General features: G+C 39.5%; 1 protein-coding gene across 5 annotated transcripts in view; it reads left to right on the top strand.

Moving 5' to 3' along the window:
- FHOD3 (formin homology 2 domain containing 3) overlaps nt 1-17834 on the top strand; it is a 373735-nt gene that overhangs the window by 234009 nt on the left and 121892 nt on the right. For all 5 annotated transcript variants that reach the window (XM_030499299.2, XM_030499287.2, XM_030499280.2 and 2 more), the window contains exon 7: nt 11729-11840. In XM_030499299.2, coding sequence (XP_030355159.1) covers nt 11729-11840 — 112 coding nt within the window. The remainder of the gene's footprint in view (nt 1-11728; nt 11841-17834) is intronic.

Here is a 17834-nt window from a genome sequence, read left to right as displayed (position 1 = left end):
AGGCTACATGAGGACTAATTTTCTAGCTGGCTCCCTTTCAAAATGCCTGGAAACTGCTTTTTCTTTTATGAGAATGCTGACTTAGGTTCTTTTGTAATGCAGTTTTCAATTTGCGTAGGAACGTAGCTCAATTGCTGTCAAATATGACTGAATTCAGTGGGCAGGTGCCATAGTTACAGGGAAGAGTTAGTCTACAAGTGAACAGTGGGAGAGACAGTCCAACTGTCTAAGGAAACAAGGGTGAAAATAGAGTGCTTCTCATGAGCGTCAAGTGTTTGACTGGTTTTAATCTGGTAAGCAGGCTGTGAGAGAAGGTCTCTGATAGTTTCCTTATTTCTCTGTTTTCCTGTCTTTGACCATAATTCAGCCAAGCCAGACACACTCTTTATTGGTGAGGACTTTCACAAGCAGGGAGAAGGTCACCTCTCGGAGCTCCACTGAGCCATTCTGTGGATTGGCCAGGAGGAAAACTAACTTCATGAAGATGCTGAAGCTGTGAGATGCTGCTCTGTATAGCATTCCTATATCAAACATACTGCAGATCCGAGGGTTGTGAGGCACTCTCTGCCATTGTTATGAGGAAATTCTTTTTTGCATCACTTACAGACCAGCCTGTGTAAATCAGAGATCTGGCTATAATAGGAGGTGGGTTTCAGAACAAAAACTGTTTTGGTATGGAAAATTGATGTGGGGCAAGTGGACTTCCTTCCACATAGTTTCTAATCACTCATGAAAATGATACAGTAGTGATTTAATCTTAAATCTAAAGCCTGCATTTAAAATATTTAAGAAAACACACTAGTCAAATATTTACTTGGAGGCTTAAGAAAATAAAATAAGATGCAGTGTTACATCTTCTATTTACCTTTCAAGTTCACAGTACTTCAGCGTTCCCATATGCAAAGTGTGATGAATCACAGCATGATTCATAGAACGTTGCATGACTTGATTATTTGTAGATGGCTTTTGGATCCTTCATAGAATCATAGAATAGAAGACTCTGGGGAGACCTTATTGCTGCCTTGTAATACTTAAAAGGGGGCTACTAGAAAGATTGAGGGAGAATTTTTAGCAGGGTCTGTTGCGACAGGACAAGGGGTGATAGTTTTGAACTAAAAGAAGGGAGGTTCAGGCTAGGTGTGAGGAAGAAATCTTTTACAATGAGGGTGGTAAGACACTTGCACAGGTTGCCCAGAGAGGTGGTGGATGCACCACCCCTGGAGACATTCAAGGCCAGGCTGGATGCGGTTCTGGGCAACATTATCTAGTTGAAGATGTCCCTGCTTATTGCAGGGGGGTTGCACTAGATGATATTTGAAGGTCCCTTACAACCCCAAATTATTCTATGATTCTATGAATACAAGGTTGGAAGGGACCTCAACGATCATTTGGTCTAGCTTTTGCAGGCAAGCAGGAGGTAGAGTATGTGTCCCAGCACCCTATCCAGCCAAATCTTTAAAGTATCCAACTTTGGGGAATCCACCACTTCCCTGGGGAGATTATTCCAATGACTGATTTTTCTCATTGTGAAAAATCTTCCTTTTGTGTCCAGTTGGAATCTCCCCAGGGGTAACTTGTGCCCATCACTTGTCATTTCCATGTGACTCCTTGTAAAATGCTTTGCATGAGGTAAGACATCAGTAACCTGCCTTAGTAACAGATTATATAGTACCTTCTCTCTTTAAAATTGGTTTCCTTTTGTCTTCAGTACAGTGACATATTAGATTAGATGCCTTACAAACCAAGATGTTACTCAGCTGCATAACAAAAGCTGAAATAGTGTGGTATGAAGGGGATTTTTGGAGAGGGGAGTGAAAATAAAGTCCTGTCTGCAATTAAGTTCATAAAAACCTTTTTCCTCTCCCAGTTTTTTGGAACACAGCTAAGGAAATATCAGCTTGGCCCTGCCCAAGGAAAAGAAGCTGCTGAAACTGCCATTCCCAAACCTTTCCTGTTGCCAAAGGTTCAGCCCAATGACCATCTGTTGAGGACAGCGTAGTTCAAGGCCAACATCATACATCAATGTAGAGGGCTGGTGGAAAGGCTCAGCATGCAACTCTTCTATCATTATAAGAAGAAAAAAAAAATGGTGCCAAATAGCCTTAATCATTTCTCCTATGAAGGCACACTCCCTCCCCCCACCCCCCCACCCCCTTCTTGTGATTGATTTTAGTTTGCAGATCCATCTATTTTGTGGAATTCTAATTCCCTGTGGTTTCATATCTTGTTGCTTATTATCGACTTATGTTCCTATTCCCAAAAGGTGAAAGATCACTGTTATTTCTGTTGCTGAATTGATCATCAGGGTAGTGTTCAAGAGAGACAAGGTTATTTTTCATTCATTCTACTCAACAGACATGCACATTTTATTTAATAGACGTATGACTAAATCCTAAAAAAACCCTTGTTTAAACAGTGGGATGAACTCTTAAACTACTTTAAATGGGACCTCTAGACCTTAGGGTCATGCATTTACAGTAACTACCAAAAAATCACCTAGTCAGACAGTATGTTTCCAGATGCTAAGTTGCATTAGAATGACATTATACACGTCATAGTGGTTTTCTTTTATTTTTGCATGAAGCTAGTTTAGTATGTGCCCAGACAAGGTTACGTTGTCTAATGAAATGAACAGACTTTGCTAGACAATCTTACTCTATGATCCATAACATGAAAATGCTAGGGACCCTTGATATATATAAATAATTTGAGGTGCATGTTTGTAGAAGAAAAAAGAGAAGAAAAAGATCTGTTCCTTATCAAAAGCTGTTTGATAGCACATTACATGCTAGCATGAGTTTTAGCAGTAATTGATTCTTGTGTTACTGTAGTTTCTCTCAAGCTGTTTTACACATTATCTAAGATAATATAATCACAATCTTTACCCAGGCATAGAAGGCAGGTCTAGATTTACTGGTGGTGGTCATTTGGATGGAGTCCCAGAGGATACCAGATTTTGGGAAGGGTTAATAAAAGCATCAACAGATTGAATGCAATGAAACAAAACAATTTGAGGAGAGAAGGAAAAGATTAGTGTGAATCTTTACAAGTGAAGCATAATTCCTGTTTTTGGACACGAGCTGATGGCAAATTTCCAGTGAAATATTTTTGTTTTGTGTTTTGCAATGGAAAAAGCTAAAAATTTAATTGAAACCAAACGCTTCTGTTTCAGCAATTTCTGAAAGAGCAAGAGAGAAAGACGTTCAAAACTGGGGAATAGCTAATAGATCTGTGGTCGGGGCCCTTCACAAAGGTGCGATGACACCACTTCAAGAGTCACCTGAGACTAAAGAAGTTTGATCCTTTTATGTTCTATAATGTCCAGGCCCTCCCCTGACCTCCTTTCTGGCTGAATAGTTATATGTGATTTTCACACAACAAACAGTTCTCACGGGAGAAACCGAGGGGATTTGTCTGATTGCAGGGGAGGAAAATGAGATGAGAACGCTCTCACCTTGTGTTTTGTCCTGCGAAGCTGGGAATGGTCTTCCATTCATCCTGTTGTAAAACAAAGAAAAACGTCATTTTAGATTATTTAATGAGATGAGAAAATCACTTCCACACCTCACAGGAAGATTGTCATTGATATTCCAAAAGGGAGAGAGGGGAATGCCCAAAAGCCCCTGTAGTATCTCCTGTCTCATTCCAGGCTCTGCAGCCCCTAGTTTTTTTAACCACATCTGTATGACGTAGTGATTTCTGCATAAGAAATGTAGCTGCATCATTAGTTCATTACAAATGGCTTAATACAGAGCTGATTTCTACCCCCAACATATTCTTTTAAAGCTCCTATCAGAATTGGATGTATCCATCTGAGAGCTACTTTGGCCTATAATATGCTTTGATTTGTCATATGAATTGCTTGTTTCTGTGTACAGATTTTTTTCATTTTTCCCCCTTCTGCCTCTGGCCCATGATTGATGATGTAAATAATCATTTCCAGGCATAAGCCTTTTCTTTTCCTGTTGACTAGTCACTAATCACTACTTGCTCATCCCTGTGTTTTGTTGGTAAGCCAGACGGATTTCTTTTTAATGGCCTTCTTTCTCTTCATGTCAGAAATCTCACCGCAGATAAATGACAGATATACACCACATATGTAACAGTGCACAGACCTTATAATCTTTATGCAGTACATTTACAAAGTTCTGAGAAACTTCATTTTTAAAGTAGTAAATGCATGCATTTCTCTGCCATGCCTAGCATTATACACTCTGCAGAGAGGAAAGCTGAAAGAAACACTCTGATTAAAAGACTCTTGTTTAATTGAGAATTTTTTAGCATCTTGCATCTAAGCATATAGGCTTTTAAACCTCGATCTAACTCTCCTTTCTTCCATGTCTGTGCCTTCAGTCCTGAGCCTGCAAAGCACTTAACAACAGTTAATTTGCCTTATTTAAGCATCCCTCTTTGAAGATGTGAGTGAAAATGGCTGAACAGTAAAATGGGGTCTAGCATTATTTTAATATATATCTTCATTGCAGCCCAGAAAGCAGCTTTTAAGGCCCCAGCACATATGAACTCTGTCTCCCTTCTGGAGAAGGGTGATTACTGTCATTTTAGAAGTTTTGTGGTGTTCTGTAGGTTATTTAGACTTCTGCATTTTTCATCATTCTCCTTAAAAGAGGCTGCCTTAAAGTTTAGTAGGAAAATTAAGCTGTCTAGAAGCACTTGGCTCAGGTGATGCAGAAGGATCTCATTCTTCTGATCATTCTTGCATTCAGGAGCTATGAATAGAAAGGAACTGGATTACTAAATAGAGTCATCACCCTTTTTTGGAATGAAGCAATTGACCTAAAATGTCAGCTTTGGAGAAGAAGGTCGAAGAATAGGAAGAACTTGGTTTGCTTCTATGCTCTGTAAGGCATTTGCAAATCTAGTAGTAGAGGTTTCCAAATGTTTTACCTCCTAACATCTCTCCCTTTGCTTGTTTGACACCCCCATTCTGGTATATTTTTGTCCAGGTTACATAAACGCTCTGTACAACACATTTACAAAGCTATTTGTTCTAGCTGTCGTGGTTACTGTTCTTTTCTATGTATAGCCAGCCCTGAGATAGCTGGTCTTTAGTCATTGTATCAGAGGTGGCTCCCTGCTTCGCACCCGCTGCTGGAGTTCTTGGCTGGCTTTCTGCTTTGTGGACGTGGGAGACGTCCAGTGAGATGCCAGGCTATGCCGGCTGCAATGGAGACATCCTTGTTACATAAATATGAGTGAACTGAAATGACATTGTTCCAGAGATCCAAGAAAATATTTATCAGAAAATACTGGGATGTTGTGTGTGTCAGGTAACTATATTTCTAAAAGGCTGGCTACAGATACGTATCCTTGGCTTTTGTATGTCATGAATGCACATACCTGACACTGACTACCCCGTTGAGAGCCTCCTTTCACTTTGTATGCATTCTGTCTTATGGCCTGTAAATACCTTAATTTTTACTGAAGCTGTGCTTTGCAAGGGAATGCCAACATAGGATTATCCAGTTGTCCTTCCTCATCATCATCTGTTTTCAATATTAGATTTCTAATTTCAATCTGATTTCCAGATTAGATGTTTCTCTGAGAACAAGGGCAGACATGTTCCAGGTGCATTTTTTATCTTCCAGGAAAGGAAAGCAAACAAAAAAACTGGCACAGTTCTGGGAACTGCTACAAAATACAGACACCTTATGCTAGAGCATTAGTAAGATAAGATTGTGTTGTGCGGTCGCTGGAGGCAAAAGTTCTTTCATACAGAGCAGACAGCTCTTATTGACCATATCCAGTAGTGCTGAAGTTGAAGCACAACCTGAGGCTTTTCTAGTGCTGTGTAAACCAACAGTAAAATAGTAAGCTGGTAGCAAACAAGTAGATACAGAAAACAAGGTTTTCTTGTAGTGTAGTACCTATATTCTTTTAATATGCATACTAGTCTCTTTGTCTATGTGGAAGTGTGTGTGTGTGTGTGTGTGCATGTATCTGTAGTTTTACCAGGTGCTGAAGGAGCTTTTTGAACTATTAGCAACAACAAATATGACAGGAAACCAAGCAGCTGGATGCAAAACTGGTTGAATCAGAAATTATAACTAGGAAACGTTACAGTTTTAATTTCAGTTTTAACCTTGCCCTCTCATGAGGTGAAAGCATATCATATATGAGGAAGAGGGAAGTGGATTTGTTGATCTAAGATGAGAAGAAAAGTGCTATTAGGTCCATTCCAACCTAAATTATTCGAAGATTCTCTCAAACTCAATATTTATGTTTCCTTTTCCTTCCTTACTACAAAGGAAAATAATATGTTATTATGTTATATTATTATACATAATAATATACTATTATTATATATTATCTAAAGTATTTCTTTTATATATATTTATTATTATAAATGTTGTGTTTATATATATGTTGTGTGGTTTATTTAAATGATTATATATATATATAAAAAACTATATGTATATAAAAAATCTTCCATTCCAGGAAGATCTTTCCTCCTTTTGTGAACAGAAGGTGGTTTTACCGCTTCTGAAACATGAAACTGAGCCACATTGCCGGTGCTCATGGGATGCCAGCAGGCTTATCCCGCAGCACTAGATCTAAAGTCAGGGGCACCTTTTCACCCCACAAGAAAGAAGGCTTTGAGCAATCTGTGCACCTCTCACCAGTGGGCTGGACACTGGTTGAACCACGTGTTTCTTTAGCTGCAGGTCTGCCTGACTTTGTCATATCAACAGAATAAGTACATGGCCTACAAGGCCATGTCTGCACTTGGATTAGACCTTGGAGGTTTTCGCCATAGTAAATCTTTACTTAATAATCCAGCCCATTTCTCCTTTAAATTTGAATATTATAAGTCCAAAGCAATTGCATCACCCTCAGTGGAATATTAAGTTTTTACTCAATTTGGGTTTTGCATTCTTCCTTTTTAAAACAAAAAAAAAAAAAAGAAAAAAAAAGTCCTAAATTCTTAATCAGAACTTCTCAAATATTGCTTTAGTCTCTAAATCAATGAACTTCCTGACAACGTTCCTTGTAAAGGCTAAAGCCTTTCCTGTCAAGTGATTAACAACTGTGGCAAGCCCTTCTATGAGACATGAGTTTTGCAGCCCGTTGTGTGGTATCTCTAGCTGGGTCTGTAACACATTTCCGATTGTCTAAATAGAAAGAGATAAGAAGGAAAGGGACTGCCAAACTCTACTGTATAACATAAAGCAAGTCAGAGGGAAAAGGTTTATAATTTTTCTTCCTCCTTTTACGCTGCTGGCTGCATCTTATCTTTAGCCAGAAGTTGCTAACATCATTTCCTCTCAATAAATTGGTTCGCACGTGATACAAAATCACAATATGACTTTCTTTTCTAACTTAAGAGAAATTTTGACATTTCTTGACTGTTTTGACATTCAACAATCCTGATTTAACCTCAGAACTGTTAAAACATCACTTTACTAAGCTAGTGGATGCATAGATTACTTCAATAAGCATTCTTTGTTAACTAAACAGTATTATTTAGGATGGAAATTTGCATTTAATTGCAACAACCAGTGCTTGAAAAGTGATGATACCAGGACTTTTTTTGAGCTAGCACAGTATATGTCTACATCTCTTATTGCTCTTATGATATCTAGTCCTGTTTGAAGTAATAGTGTCATTTTGCTGTGAATTTTAACAAACTGTGATGCTGTTGAAGCTGATTCAGCAAGCAGTTGTGCGCATCTTCAGTACTAAATCAGAGCCCGATAAATCCCAGAAACAGCCATAAAAACCTTCCTGAAGTTTTTAGCAGTGATTCACCTAGTCGTGAATGAAATAGGAAACTTGTTTCTATTGCTCCCATTGCTGTGCCATCTGGGTACATCATGTGAAATAAAATGATACCAGTGACTGGTTTCTTGCTTCCCTTCAGAAAGGAAGGCAAGAAAGTCAATGAATTGCTGCTCTTTTTTCCTGTTAAGCAATCTCGCACTTTTGAGATTCACAGTTATTTATTTGCAATGTAGCTGTCTTCTATTTAAATAATTGAAAAGGCATGCCCTGAAACACATTTTATAGTTCACTCACGAAGATATGAGGATCTCCCACTTTGGCAGTCATCATAGTTAATCACAAATGTAAACTTTCTAAATAGCTCTGGTATTTTGAAAGTTGCGGAACAGGCTTGGTTTGGTTAAAGCTCTTCCCGTTGTGATACCCAACACTTAACACGTCACCAGCAGCATGCATGAGCTGCTACAGGCAGCAGTCATGAAGGGATCATTTAACAGGTAGGACATCATATTGGAGGCCACGTAAAAAATATAACATGCTTCACGTGGGTCTTGCCAGCAAGTATTCCTAGGACAGACTTTTCAGAGACTTCTTGGTTCCATGGTGGATAACTAAAATTGATTTTAGTGAGCATGTCAGGCTCTGGACTGCCCTTCTGTCTGTTTATCTGACAGGCTATCAGATGTCTTGGAGGGGCTTTGGCTGGCTGAAGACTTAGTTTCCAAGGGGCAATGCAGCTGCTTGATGATTCTTCAGAGAAGCACTATTAAAGCAGTATTAAAAACTATTGTAGGATGTGTGGAAAGGTTGTGCGGGCATAGGTAGCTAGTAAGTCCCCAGTGTAAGCATTGTGGTGTTTAGTCTAGGGCTGCAATATTTTGGTTTTGTACTTGCCCAAGGTGTCCAAAGCAGCATGCAAGATTAAAAGTGCCCACAGCAGTCTCAGATCCCATTTGGGCGACATGTTTTAGTGCGAGGTGTCCCTGCCCATGGTAGGGGGGTTGGAACTAGATGATCTTAAGGTCCTTTCCAACCCTAACAATTCTATGATTCTACTGAGCAGGAAACAGCATGTTTAAAATGCAGTTTTTCTTAAATCTAGTGGCCGTGCTGACTACCAGCAGAACGCTGCCATGGTATGTACCTTCACCTTCAAACACCTCCACTTCCCAGGGCTGATTGACTATTTTTGAGGAGTTGGAGAAGCCCAAAAAATTTGTGGGTTGAGGAGTTGAACTTACTGTGTCTTCTGCTAGCTAAATGGCAAGCAAAACAGCTTTTCTAATAATTCCTCTTCTGGGTGGTATTTATTCCTTGTGCTGTCATCTGTTCGCTTGTTGAGTGCAGGAGGTTCACACCTGCAGATGGCACGTGAACAATCCACAATCTTGAGCCTTGGTCTGGTGCGACTGCAGTGGGTTTGTCCTAAGGCTTCACAGGATTTGCAGCATAGCAGATATAAGGTGTGTGGGGACTAGCTCTTTATTACAGCAGCTGCTATGGCCAGCAGGCAACAGTGAGAGCAGAGGTATTGCAGAATGTCCTTCTTTCCAGAATAAAAAGAGATTTGCAAAATTAGACATAAGCCCAATGTGTCCCCCACTGATTGCTGTCAAGTGGAAACGTATGGGAACTTTGCCATGGAGTACTTATGTGTAAATGCATCCCATTGTCACCATGTGGCTAAGCCTTGAGGTTTTAAGAATCGTTGAAAGAAATATCCAAATTTCCTTTCTAGGGAAAGGATCCTGACCAGATTAGTAGGTAGTACACAAGTGGTTATCCAGGAAGAAATTCAATGCTAGAATTGTTTACAGTAATGTGGTAACTCCTATTTTACAAAGTAACTTTACAAAACAAGTGGAGACTTGTTGGAAATTCTTTCAATATGTTCTATTAAACAATTAAATTTGGTTGCTAAGGGAAATGTCATTGCAGAGTAGAAACTGTGTGGTATTGGCCTGACAGGCAAATACACAGATGTCCAGTGCAATCATGGAGAACTTATTTGTTGGTGTGTCGTTGGATTTCGATTTCCTTTAATTTGCCTACCTCATGTTTCTCTAATGCATCACTGCAGCAATACAACTACAAAGTAGGCAAACCTTTTTTAAGGCAGTTTAGCCTTAACCAAGGCTAAACAAGTGTCTTAAGGGATCTGGTCAGGTTTGTCACTGGGATTTCCTGACTGTCAGCCCTAAAAGTAACTGATTTGATGATACATCAAGTCTGAAAGTCTGGATTCAACCACAGAAGATTTTGTGTTGCTGGTAGTATCATTGCAGTGCATTAAGCTCAAATCAGCATGAGTAGGTAAAACCCAAGAAGCTAGGGAAATACCTGGGTCACTCTTCATACTAAACTCTGTGTTTATAGCTGCACAATGCATTTTAGCTCATTACCTTCAAGTGAGCTCTAGAACATCTCTGGGAGTGGCAACGTGGTGAATGCGGTAGTTTGAGTCTATGGCTGTTGCACTTGCAATCTTTTTTAAGAATACAGACACAGTCACTGTCTTTACGTGCATCTATGAAATGATTAATAGTGATTCTTTGCCTCTTAGGAGAGTTGTGTTGAGAGGATTTGAAAAAATGAGGGCATGGGAATGAGCAAATACTGACAGAAACTATATATGTATCTCCCTGAAACAATTTAGCAATACACTGTAATGATTTTTTTTTTTTTCTCTTTCCCCATAGGTGATTATGTTTCAGAGTGCCTACCAGCTTAATGTAATGAGGCACAGACAGGGATTTTCAGGAGCATGGCTTATGTCTACATGAGTGCATCCTAAAGTAGATTTAAGAATCTGTCAATGGCAGAGGAGTAATGACCACATTACTGTAGCAGTCTCATTAAAAATCTTACACGTTGTTGGATAGATATGTTGCAGAACAAGGTAGCAGAAAATACAGTAAGCTTACAAATATCTGTTTTTCTGGAGCTTGATTCAATTGCAGTAGGAAATGGTGTTTCTGGGACCAGCAGTGGATCACCTTTTGTTTTTCTTTAAATCCATGATTTAGATTGAGGATACAGCTGATTTGACCTAGAATCAGTTCTCTTAGCAAAAGCCCTCTAAGCTGGGCATGTAGAGACCTGCCTATTAAAAAGTCCTTCTCTTTCACATCTCTTTTTATTAAAAACTCCAAATATTCCCTTAAGTAAAGAGTTAGATTATTACACACCTGATCATGCTAAGCAAGTCTCTAAAAATTCTCACTCAGCACTTGGAAAATTATCTAATAGATGGTCCTTACTGGAAATGGGAGATGTGTGATGAAACTGATAGGTTGGCTATTGATTTCCAGTAGGTGCATTTTACCGATGTTGAGTCTTTGCTGAACTGACACTCATGGGGATGTACAAAAAACTGAGTTTGAAAACTTGGAGGCAGAATGCTCTGTTCCAGTAAATCACATATTTCATGACAGGATGTGATAGTCAGAGATTAAACACACTTTCTCCCAAGTTGTGTTGAATAGTGAAGATAGATCTATTTAGTAACGTAAGCATTAAATAGTAACATTATACGAAAAGAAGAAAACATAAGGAGAAAATAATTCCATCATACAGCAGTTTGACAGGATTAAAAGCTCACAGTCAGAGGGGAAAATGAATGTGTTGAGAAGCAGAAAAGTATATGTGTTCTTAGCTCAGTAGGCTCTGTGTACAAGAAGCTTTGGACAGCAATGTTAGGGGTATGCATAGGTGGGATGTTCAAGCTTTTATTGTATGTGGCAGTGTTAAGCTTTCATTTGGATTCATTGACTACTGAGACTTCCCTAGGAGAGCACTGTCCAGTGAATGAAATTTTCAGCCAACTGGCTACCTTTCCTTTTTTTTCAGTCCTGGCACAGCTTAATATCTTCCATTCATGTGTTATTACCAGATCTGGATCACTGCGCTTGCATCTTGCACAGTGTCATTTAGTACATCTGGAAATGTTGTGGTTTGCTGAATGACAAGTCTCACTTTTTTCTTCCAGTTCCGCCTGGTGGTAAAGACAGCACTGAAGCTGCTGGTGGTGTTTGTGGAGTATACTGAATCCAATGCACCGCTTTTAATCCAGGCAGTATCTACTGTTGATGAAAAGAGAGGTAAGTAGCCTTACTTGAGGGGGTGCAAAATCCCAGCACCACTGAGATCAGGGTGGCATTTCATCACTGATTTCAGTGGTTCTAGAGTTGCTCTCATGATGCCTGCTTTGTGTGACGTACCCTTCATTTTTTGAATAAAAGCCTGTTTTAAGTATTCATGCAAGTTAAGATTGCTTTGAGGAATTAATTACAGTGGGAATGTGAAGAGCGAAAAGCTGAGAAACTCAACTGCCTTTCTGGGCACTGCAGTCATTGTCCCTTCCCTGCACCCACATGCAAAATAAGCCCCATTGCATCCCCCAACCTCAGAGGCTCCTTCGGGCCAGGCAGTCTTTCCACTTCCTTTTGAGAAGCAGCAGTCTGATTTAGAAGAGAAAATGATATCTAATCAGTGTAATCCCTTTGAAGAGAAAGACGAGGTCAGTAATAGTACAGGCTTTATAGTAAAAGCAAAACCATCTGTTGTTACATTAAAATAAAGCCCTTGAGCAGATATTATACTATGAAATCTGTTACCCTTCAGGCTCATGAAAAATACTTGAATATGTATACTGTATTTTTTACAAATAAATAGAACAAAAATGGTTCTTTCTTGTTCTTCCCACAAAGCCATTGCTAAGCTCCTGGGGCATTCTGTCTTATGAAAAACATTCCTTTGCCTCAAGGAGAGTTTCTGAGGTTGGGAGAGCCATTGTTGTGGTCTCAAACACATGGAGGTTGAAAGCAAGATCCCCTCTGCGGAGCAACTGCCTCCATGCTGAACTTGTTTGAGTGACTTGATATGGTTAAAGGGAAACAAAAAATGTTGGAGGATGGGGAGAAAAGTGGTGCCAGAAATAGAAGAAAGTAGCCATATTTTGCTTTCAGCTATCAGAATGAGTGTGTTGAAAAGAAAACCTCTAAATTGTCTCTTCTGGTAGGGGAGTAGGCAGGGGCAATTAAAAAACAGTATAACACTTTAAACAGTGGAGTTTTCAGGTTGGCTTTCTGTTGTGAATTAAAACCAATAAACCTTAAAATGCCATAAGCATAAATGTAATCACAATATTAATGTAATTGTGAGCACTATGATTTATTTTTACAGTCATTCTTAGTATTTCCTCAGCTCTCTGAACTTACTGGTATTCTCAACATGTTCAGATTGCCATCTGTTCACATGCTAGTAAACCTCACTGAAGAAAACATAGAAAGAAAAGAAGACCCTAAACACACTACCATGCGCTGTGTGTTCCCTTCTGTATCTGTAGAACAGCCTTAGGCAAATATTTACATGCCCCAAAGAAATAAAACAACTAAAGTAACAACATAAAATGTGAAAGAAAGTGATGCATGTAGTTAGATGGATACGTTAGGAGCATGAAGAGAAGGTTTATGGTGATTCTCATACCTGTGGGTTGGCAGATTGTCTCATGAACTCTTGCAAATAACAGCCCCAAATATCCAGTTTTCCGTTATTATTGTTATTTTTAAAGCAGTTGCACTTAGCTACAAACAAGATTTTTTTTTGCCTTGTTTGTATTTAGTTCCTTTTTTTAGGTCATAATGTAATAGAATCATAGAATTGTTTGGGGCTGAAAAGACCTTTAATATCATTGAGTGCAACCATTAACCTAGCACTGTCAAGGCCACCACTAAACCATGTCCCTAAGTGCCACATCTACACATCTTTTAAATACCTCTGGGGATGATGAGTACCTCACTTCACTGGGCAGCTTGTTTCATCAATGCTTGATGACCCTTTATGTGAAGAAATTTTTCTTAATATCCAATCTAAACCTCCCCTAGTGAATCTTGAGGCCATTTCCTCTTGTCCTGTTGCTTGTTACTTTAGAGAAGAGACCAACCCCCACCTCACTACAATCTCCTTTCAGGTAGTTGTAGAGAGCAATAAGGTCTCCTGGAGCCTCCTTTTCTCCAGGCTGAACACCCCCAGTTCCCTCAGCCGTTCCTCATCAGACTTGTGCTCCAGACCTTTCACCAGCTTTGTTGCTCTTCTCTGGACCTGCTCCAGCACCACAATGTCTGTCTTGCAGTGAGAGGCCCAGAACTGAACACAGGATTCAAGGTGCAGCCTCATCAGTGCCGAGTACAGGGAGATGATCACTGCCCTTGCCCTGCTGGCCACACTATTTCTGATACAGACTAGGATGCTGTTGGTCTTCTTGGCTGCCTGGGCACGAGCTGGCTCGTGTTCAGGTGGTTGTCAATCAACACCCCCAGGTCCTTTTCTCCCCAGGCAGCTTTCCAGCCACTCTTCCCCAAGCCTGTAGCATTGCATGGGGTTGCTGTGGCCCAAGTGCAGGACCCGGCGCTTTGCCTTGTTGAATCTCATACACTGGCCTCAGCCCGTCGATCCAGCCTGTCCAGATCCCTCTGTAGAGCATTCCTACCCTCAACACATCAACACTCCCAGCCAACTTGGTGTCATCTGCAAACTTACTGAGAGTGCACTCCATCCTCTCATGCAGATCATTGATAAAGATACTGAACAGAACTAGCCCCAGCACTGAGCTCTGGGGAAACAGGCTGACCGGCTGCCAACTGGATTTAACTCCATTCGTCACAGCTCTTTTTTTCACCCAGTGAAGGGTACACCCATCTAAGCCATGAGCAGCCAGTTTCTGCAGGAGAATGCTGTATTATGCTACATTTTTAAATTAGTGGCTTGTAACTGAGGAGCACCTGCCTTTAATGACTGATTTAAGGGAACAGAAATACAGAGGAAGAAAAAGCAATGTGCGTTTTCTTGAAATGTTGTCATAAATCTTGCAGGTATATAATTAAGTTTAGCACTCCTTTGAAAAAAGTCCAATGTTTCATGTACATACAAGGTGATAAGATATGACATAATTCCTCAACATGTGTACCGCACATGATTAACATAAAGAACCCCATATTAACTCAGCCTGGTTTCAAAGCAATCCCATCTGTGGTTTCTACATAAGAATACATCCATATGCAAACTGAAGTACAGAGATCCATGGAAGTGCCAGCTTTGCTCTCGGATACAAGCAGACTGTAAATGAATAACTGCATGGCCCTCATCATACAGGAAGTAGCTGCTACTTGTACTTCCATCTAGCCTCCCCTTCCTCTCACCCTTGCTTGTTTCAGAGCCCCAGGAGAATTTGATCTCTTTTCAGTTTAAGCATACTGGGACTGTGGAGGCTCTGGAAAGTGGATTGCACTGTGCTCTCTAGGGCTCCTTTATCACAAGGATTTTTTAGGACAGATTAAAGCCTTGTGATAGACCTGGACACTGTCTCATACTATTAGTGAATTACGTTTCTGCTGCTTGACTTGTTACATTATTTGTAACTGGGCTGCATTATCAGTTCTTCACTTTTCCTACCATTTCACACATAGTTAATATCCACTAAATTAATGCCCATACTGTATGTATGATGTGCATGTTCACTCATATTTAAATAGCCTGTTTCAAGGCCAGGTTGGACAGAGCCTTGGGCCACATGGTTTAGTGCGAGGTGTCCCTGCCAGTGGCAGGGGGGTTGGAACTAGATGATCTTAAGGTCCTTTCCAACCCTAACTATTCTGTGATTCTATGTTGAGGTCTTTCCAAAAGTATTCCTACCTCTGCATCCTATGGCTACTAGAGGTAGGCAGTCCAAGTTGGTGGCAGTCCTTATGTATGGTTCTGGCCTGATGCAAGGTTTTCCATGCTTTATGCATACTGTGCACGTACTGTGTAGTTGTGATGTCAAGATTTTGAGTAAGACATGAATGACAGCATTAAATTAAATACATTAAAACATTTAAAGGGGAAATTGAGAAAAGACTGAGACTTAAAACAATGGGCAGCATTATTAATTAGACTCTATATTCATTTAATATAGGTTTAATTGTTGCAACCCCATAGTTCTCTTCTGTTTGTGGACTCTGTGTGACTACTCAGAGTGCTGTAAGTAGCATCAAGGTAGAGGTTCCAGCCTTCCTGTGGGAGTAGCCACGATAATAAGCTGTTACCAGCGAGAAGCCTGTGAAAGGCAGTCGAGCAGTTCTCGTTTTACCCATTAGAAGGCAGGAGAACACATACAAAACTTGACCTCTGCTGTTTTACTTCAGTGAGCCTGTTTCATCACTCCCATCAATTTTGCCGTGAGTCCTGCATGGAAATCATAATTTTATGGGAACATCCCCATGCGCTCCCAGAAGAATCTCTGGGATGCTAGCTCACCATTCCTTTGCATCATCATTCTTCTACATCACAATGAGGTGAAGGAGACAGACAGGAAAATAAACCTTTTTGAGAATTGGCAAGTGTAAATGATTATACTTACTATTTAAAAAATGAACTCTCTAATATACAAATGTTAAATGGATTTATGTTTTTAACTAGAAATACATAGGCTTTGCCAAACCTAGATTTGAGTTTAGATTTTTCAGGATTTGTTATATTCTGACCAATACACTGAAAACGGAATCTGTAGAATTAGCTCTGCAGAACAGCTTCCTCCAAGGCTTCTCTCCATTAAAAGCTGGATAGCTTTTAATATTCTCCACAGTACAATTAGTGTTTTAAAGGAAAAGGGAAATTGAGCATCATATTTTTCATCATCAATCATCAAACAATGACGTTCATGATCAAACATCAAATGATGATGTTATGAACATCATTGTTTTACTACAGCAGCAATTTTACAGCAATACAATTTTTTTACTGTATGATTTTCCAATGTATCTTTCACAAAGTTTTCTATACAGCTTGAAAGGAGGAGATTTTCACTGTCATCCTATCATTACAAAAATATTGCCTTGAAAAATATTTTTCTTTCATGTAGACTCCAGCCTGTGGTCTCATCTTTAAGTGATGACTCTCCAGGAGTAACGTATTTGAAAATCCAAGCCAAATGCATAGGAGTGGATGAGAGCAGACACCTGCTCTAGATCTGCCCATATTCCATGCTGTCTGCATCATAGATTGGAAGCTATAGGCTCTCATTATATATTGGCAAGGAATATTAACCAAAGTATAGTAATGCAGTAAGTTCATGGTGCAGCTTTTACACCAGAACTGCCTTGTCCCTAGGTGGAGAGGCAGCCTTATGGCTATTTCTATGTTCACTTCTTGGCTGTTCAGACTGAGATCATAATAAGGAAAACAGCATCTGAAAAGAAAGGTTTAATGTGGTACAAATTAGAGCAGCCCTATCAAAGTCACTGATGGTACTGTTTCCTCTTGATTTTAGTTAGGGAAGAAATGAAGAATTTCAAATTTAAGGGTAGATTTTAGAATTTGCCTAAATTCAGTAGCAGTACCTTAATTAAAGCCTTTGAAAGATGGATGAGCTATTACAGGGCTTTTAAAAAATTGTATTCTGAAATGGAGAAGCGGCATGCATAGAATATAATGATATATCATCCTTGCAAGAAAACAGCAAGGTGATCCTGAAAATATTTTTCTATGATAAAGGAGAAGTATCAAGACAGTCAGGAAAAAGAAAAATCAAACACCAAGATGCTGTCTTAAAAAACAAAATAGGATTCATCCAATAAGAATAAAACCTGCCTGCAAAATAAAGGCATGTTTCCCTAGAAGGACTCTCACTGAATAATGCAGTGGATTAAATCATTTTTTATGTTGTTGTCAAGTCACTTTTTTCCAAATGGCATCGTTATAAGTCAGACTGGCACAGTTTCTCCATTTCATTTCTTTTTCTTATTTTCTTCTGTTTTTATTTTTCACTGGAAACCACAGGAAGACATTTTTGTAGTGAGGATATCATTCCTGCTGATCATATATCATTTGTGAGCCGACTGAATTTGTTCCACATGTACTGCACAAAATGTCTGGTAATATAGAGAATGTGGTAAAGAGGTGTCTAGTGTATATTCATACAGCCACATATTTGAATTAGTATTTAATTAGTAATGCACATAACTACATCTGCAGAGCTGAGAGTGAATACTCCCCTCCTTTGATTTTGCACAAGATAAGGAAGCTCTGATTTATTATTCAGTAGTAAATATCAGAGA

This window comes from Strigops habroptila, chromosome 1, assembly GCF_004027225.2.
Source record: "Strigops habroptila isolate Jane chromosome 1, bStrHab1.2.pri, whole genome shotgun sequence".
In the NCBI taxonomy this organism is placed as follows: domain Eukaryota; kingdom Metazoa; phylum Chordata; class Aves; order Psittaciformes; family Psittacidae; genus Strigops; species Strigops habroptila.
This window is presented reverse-complemented; position numbering and strand designations above follow the sequence as displayed.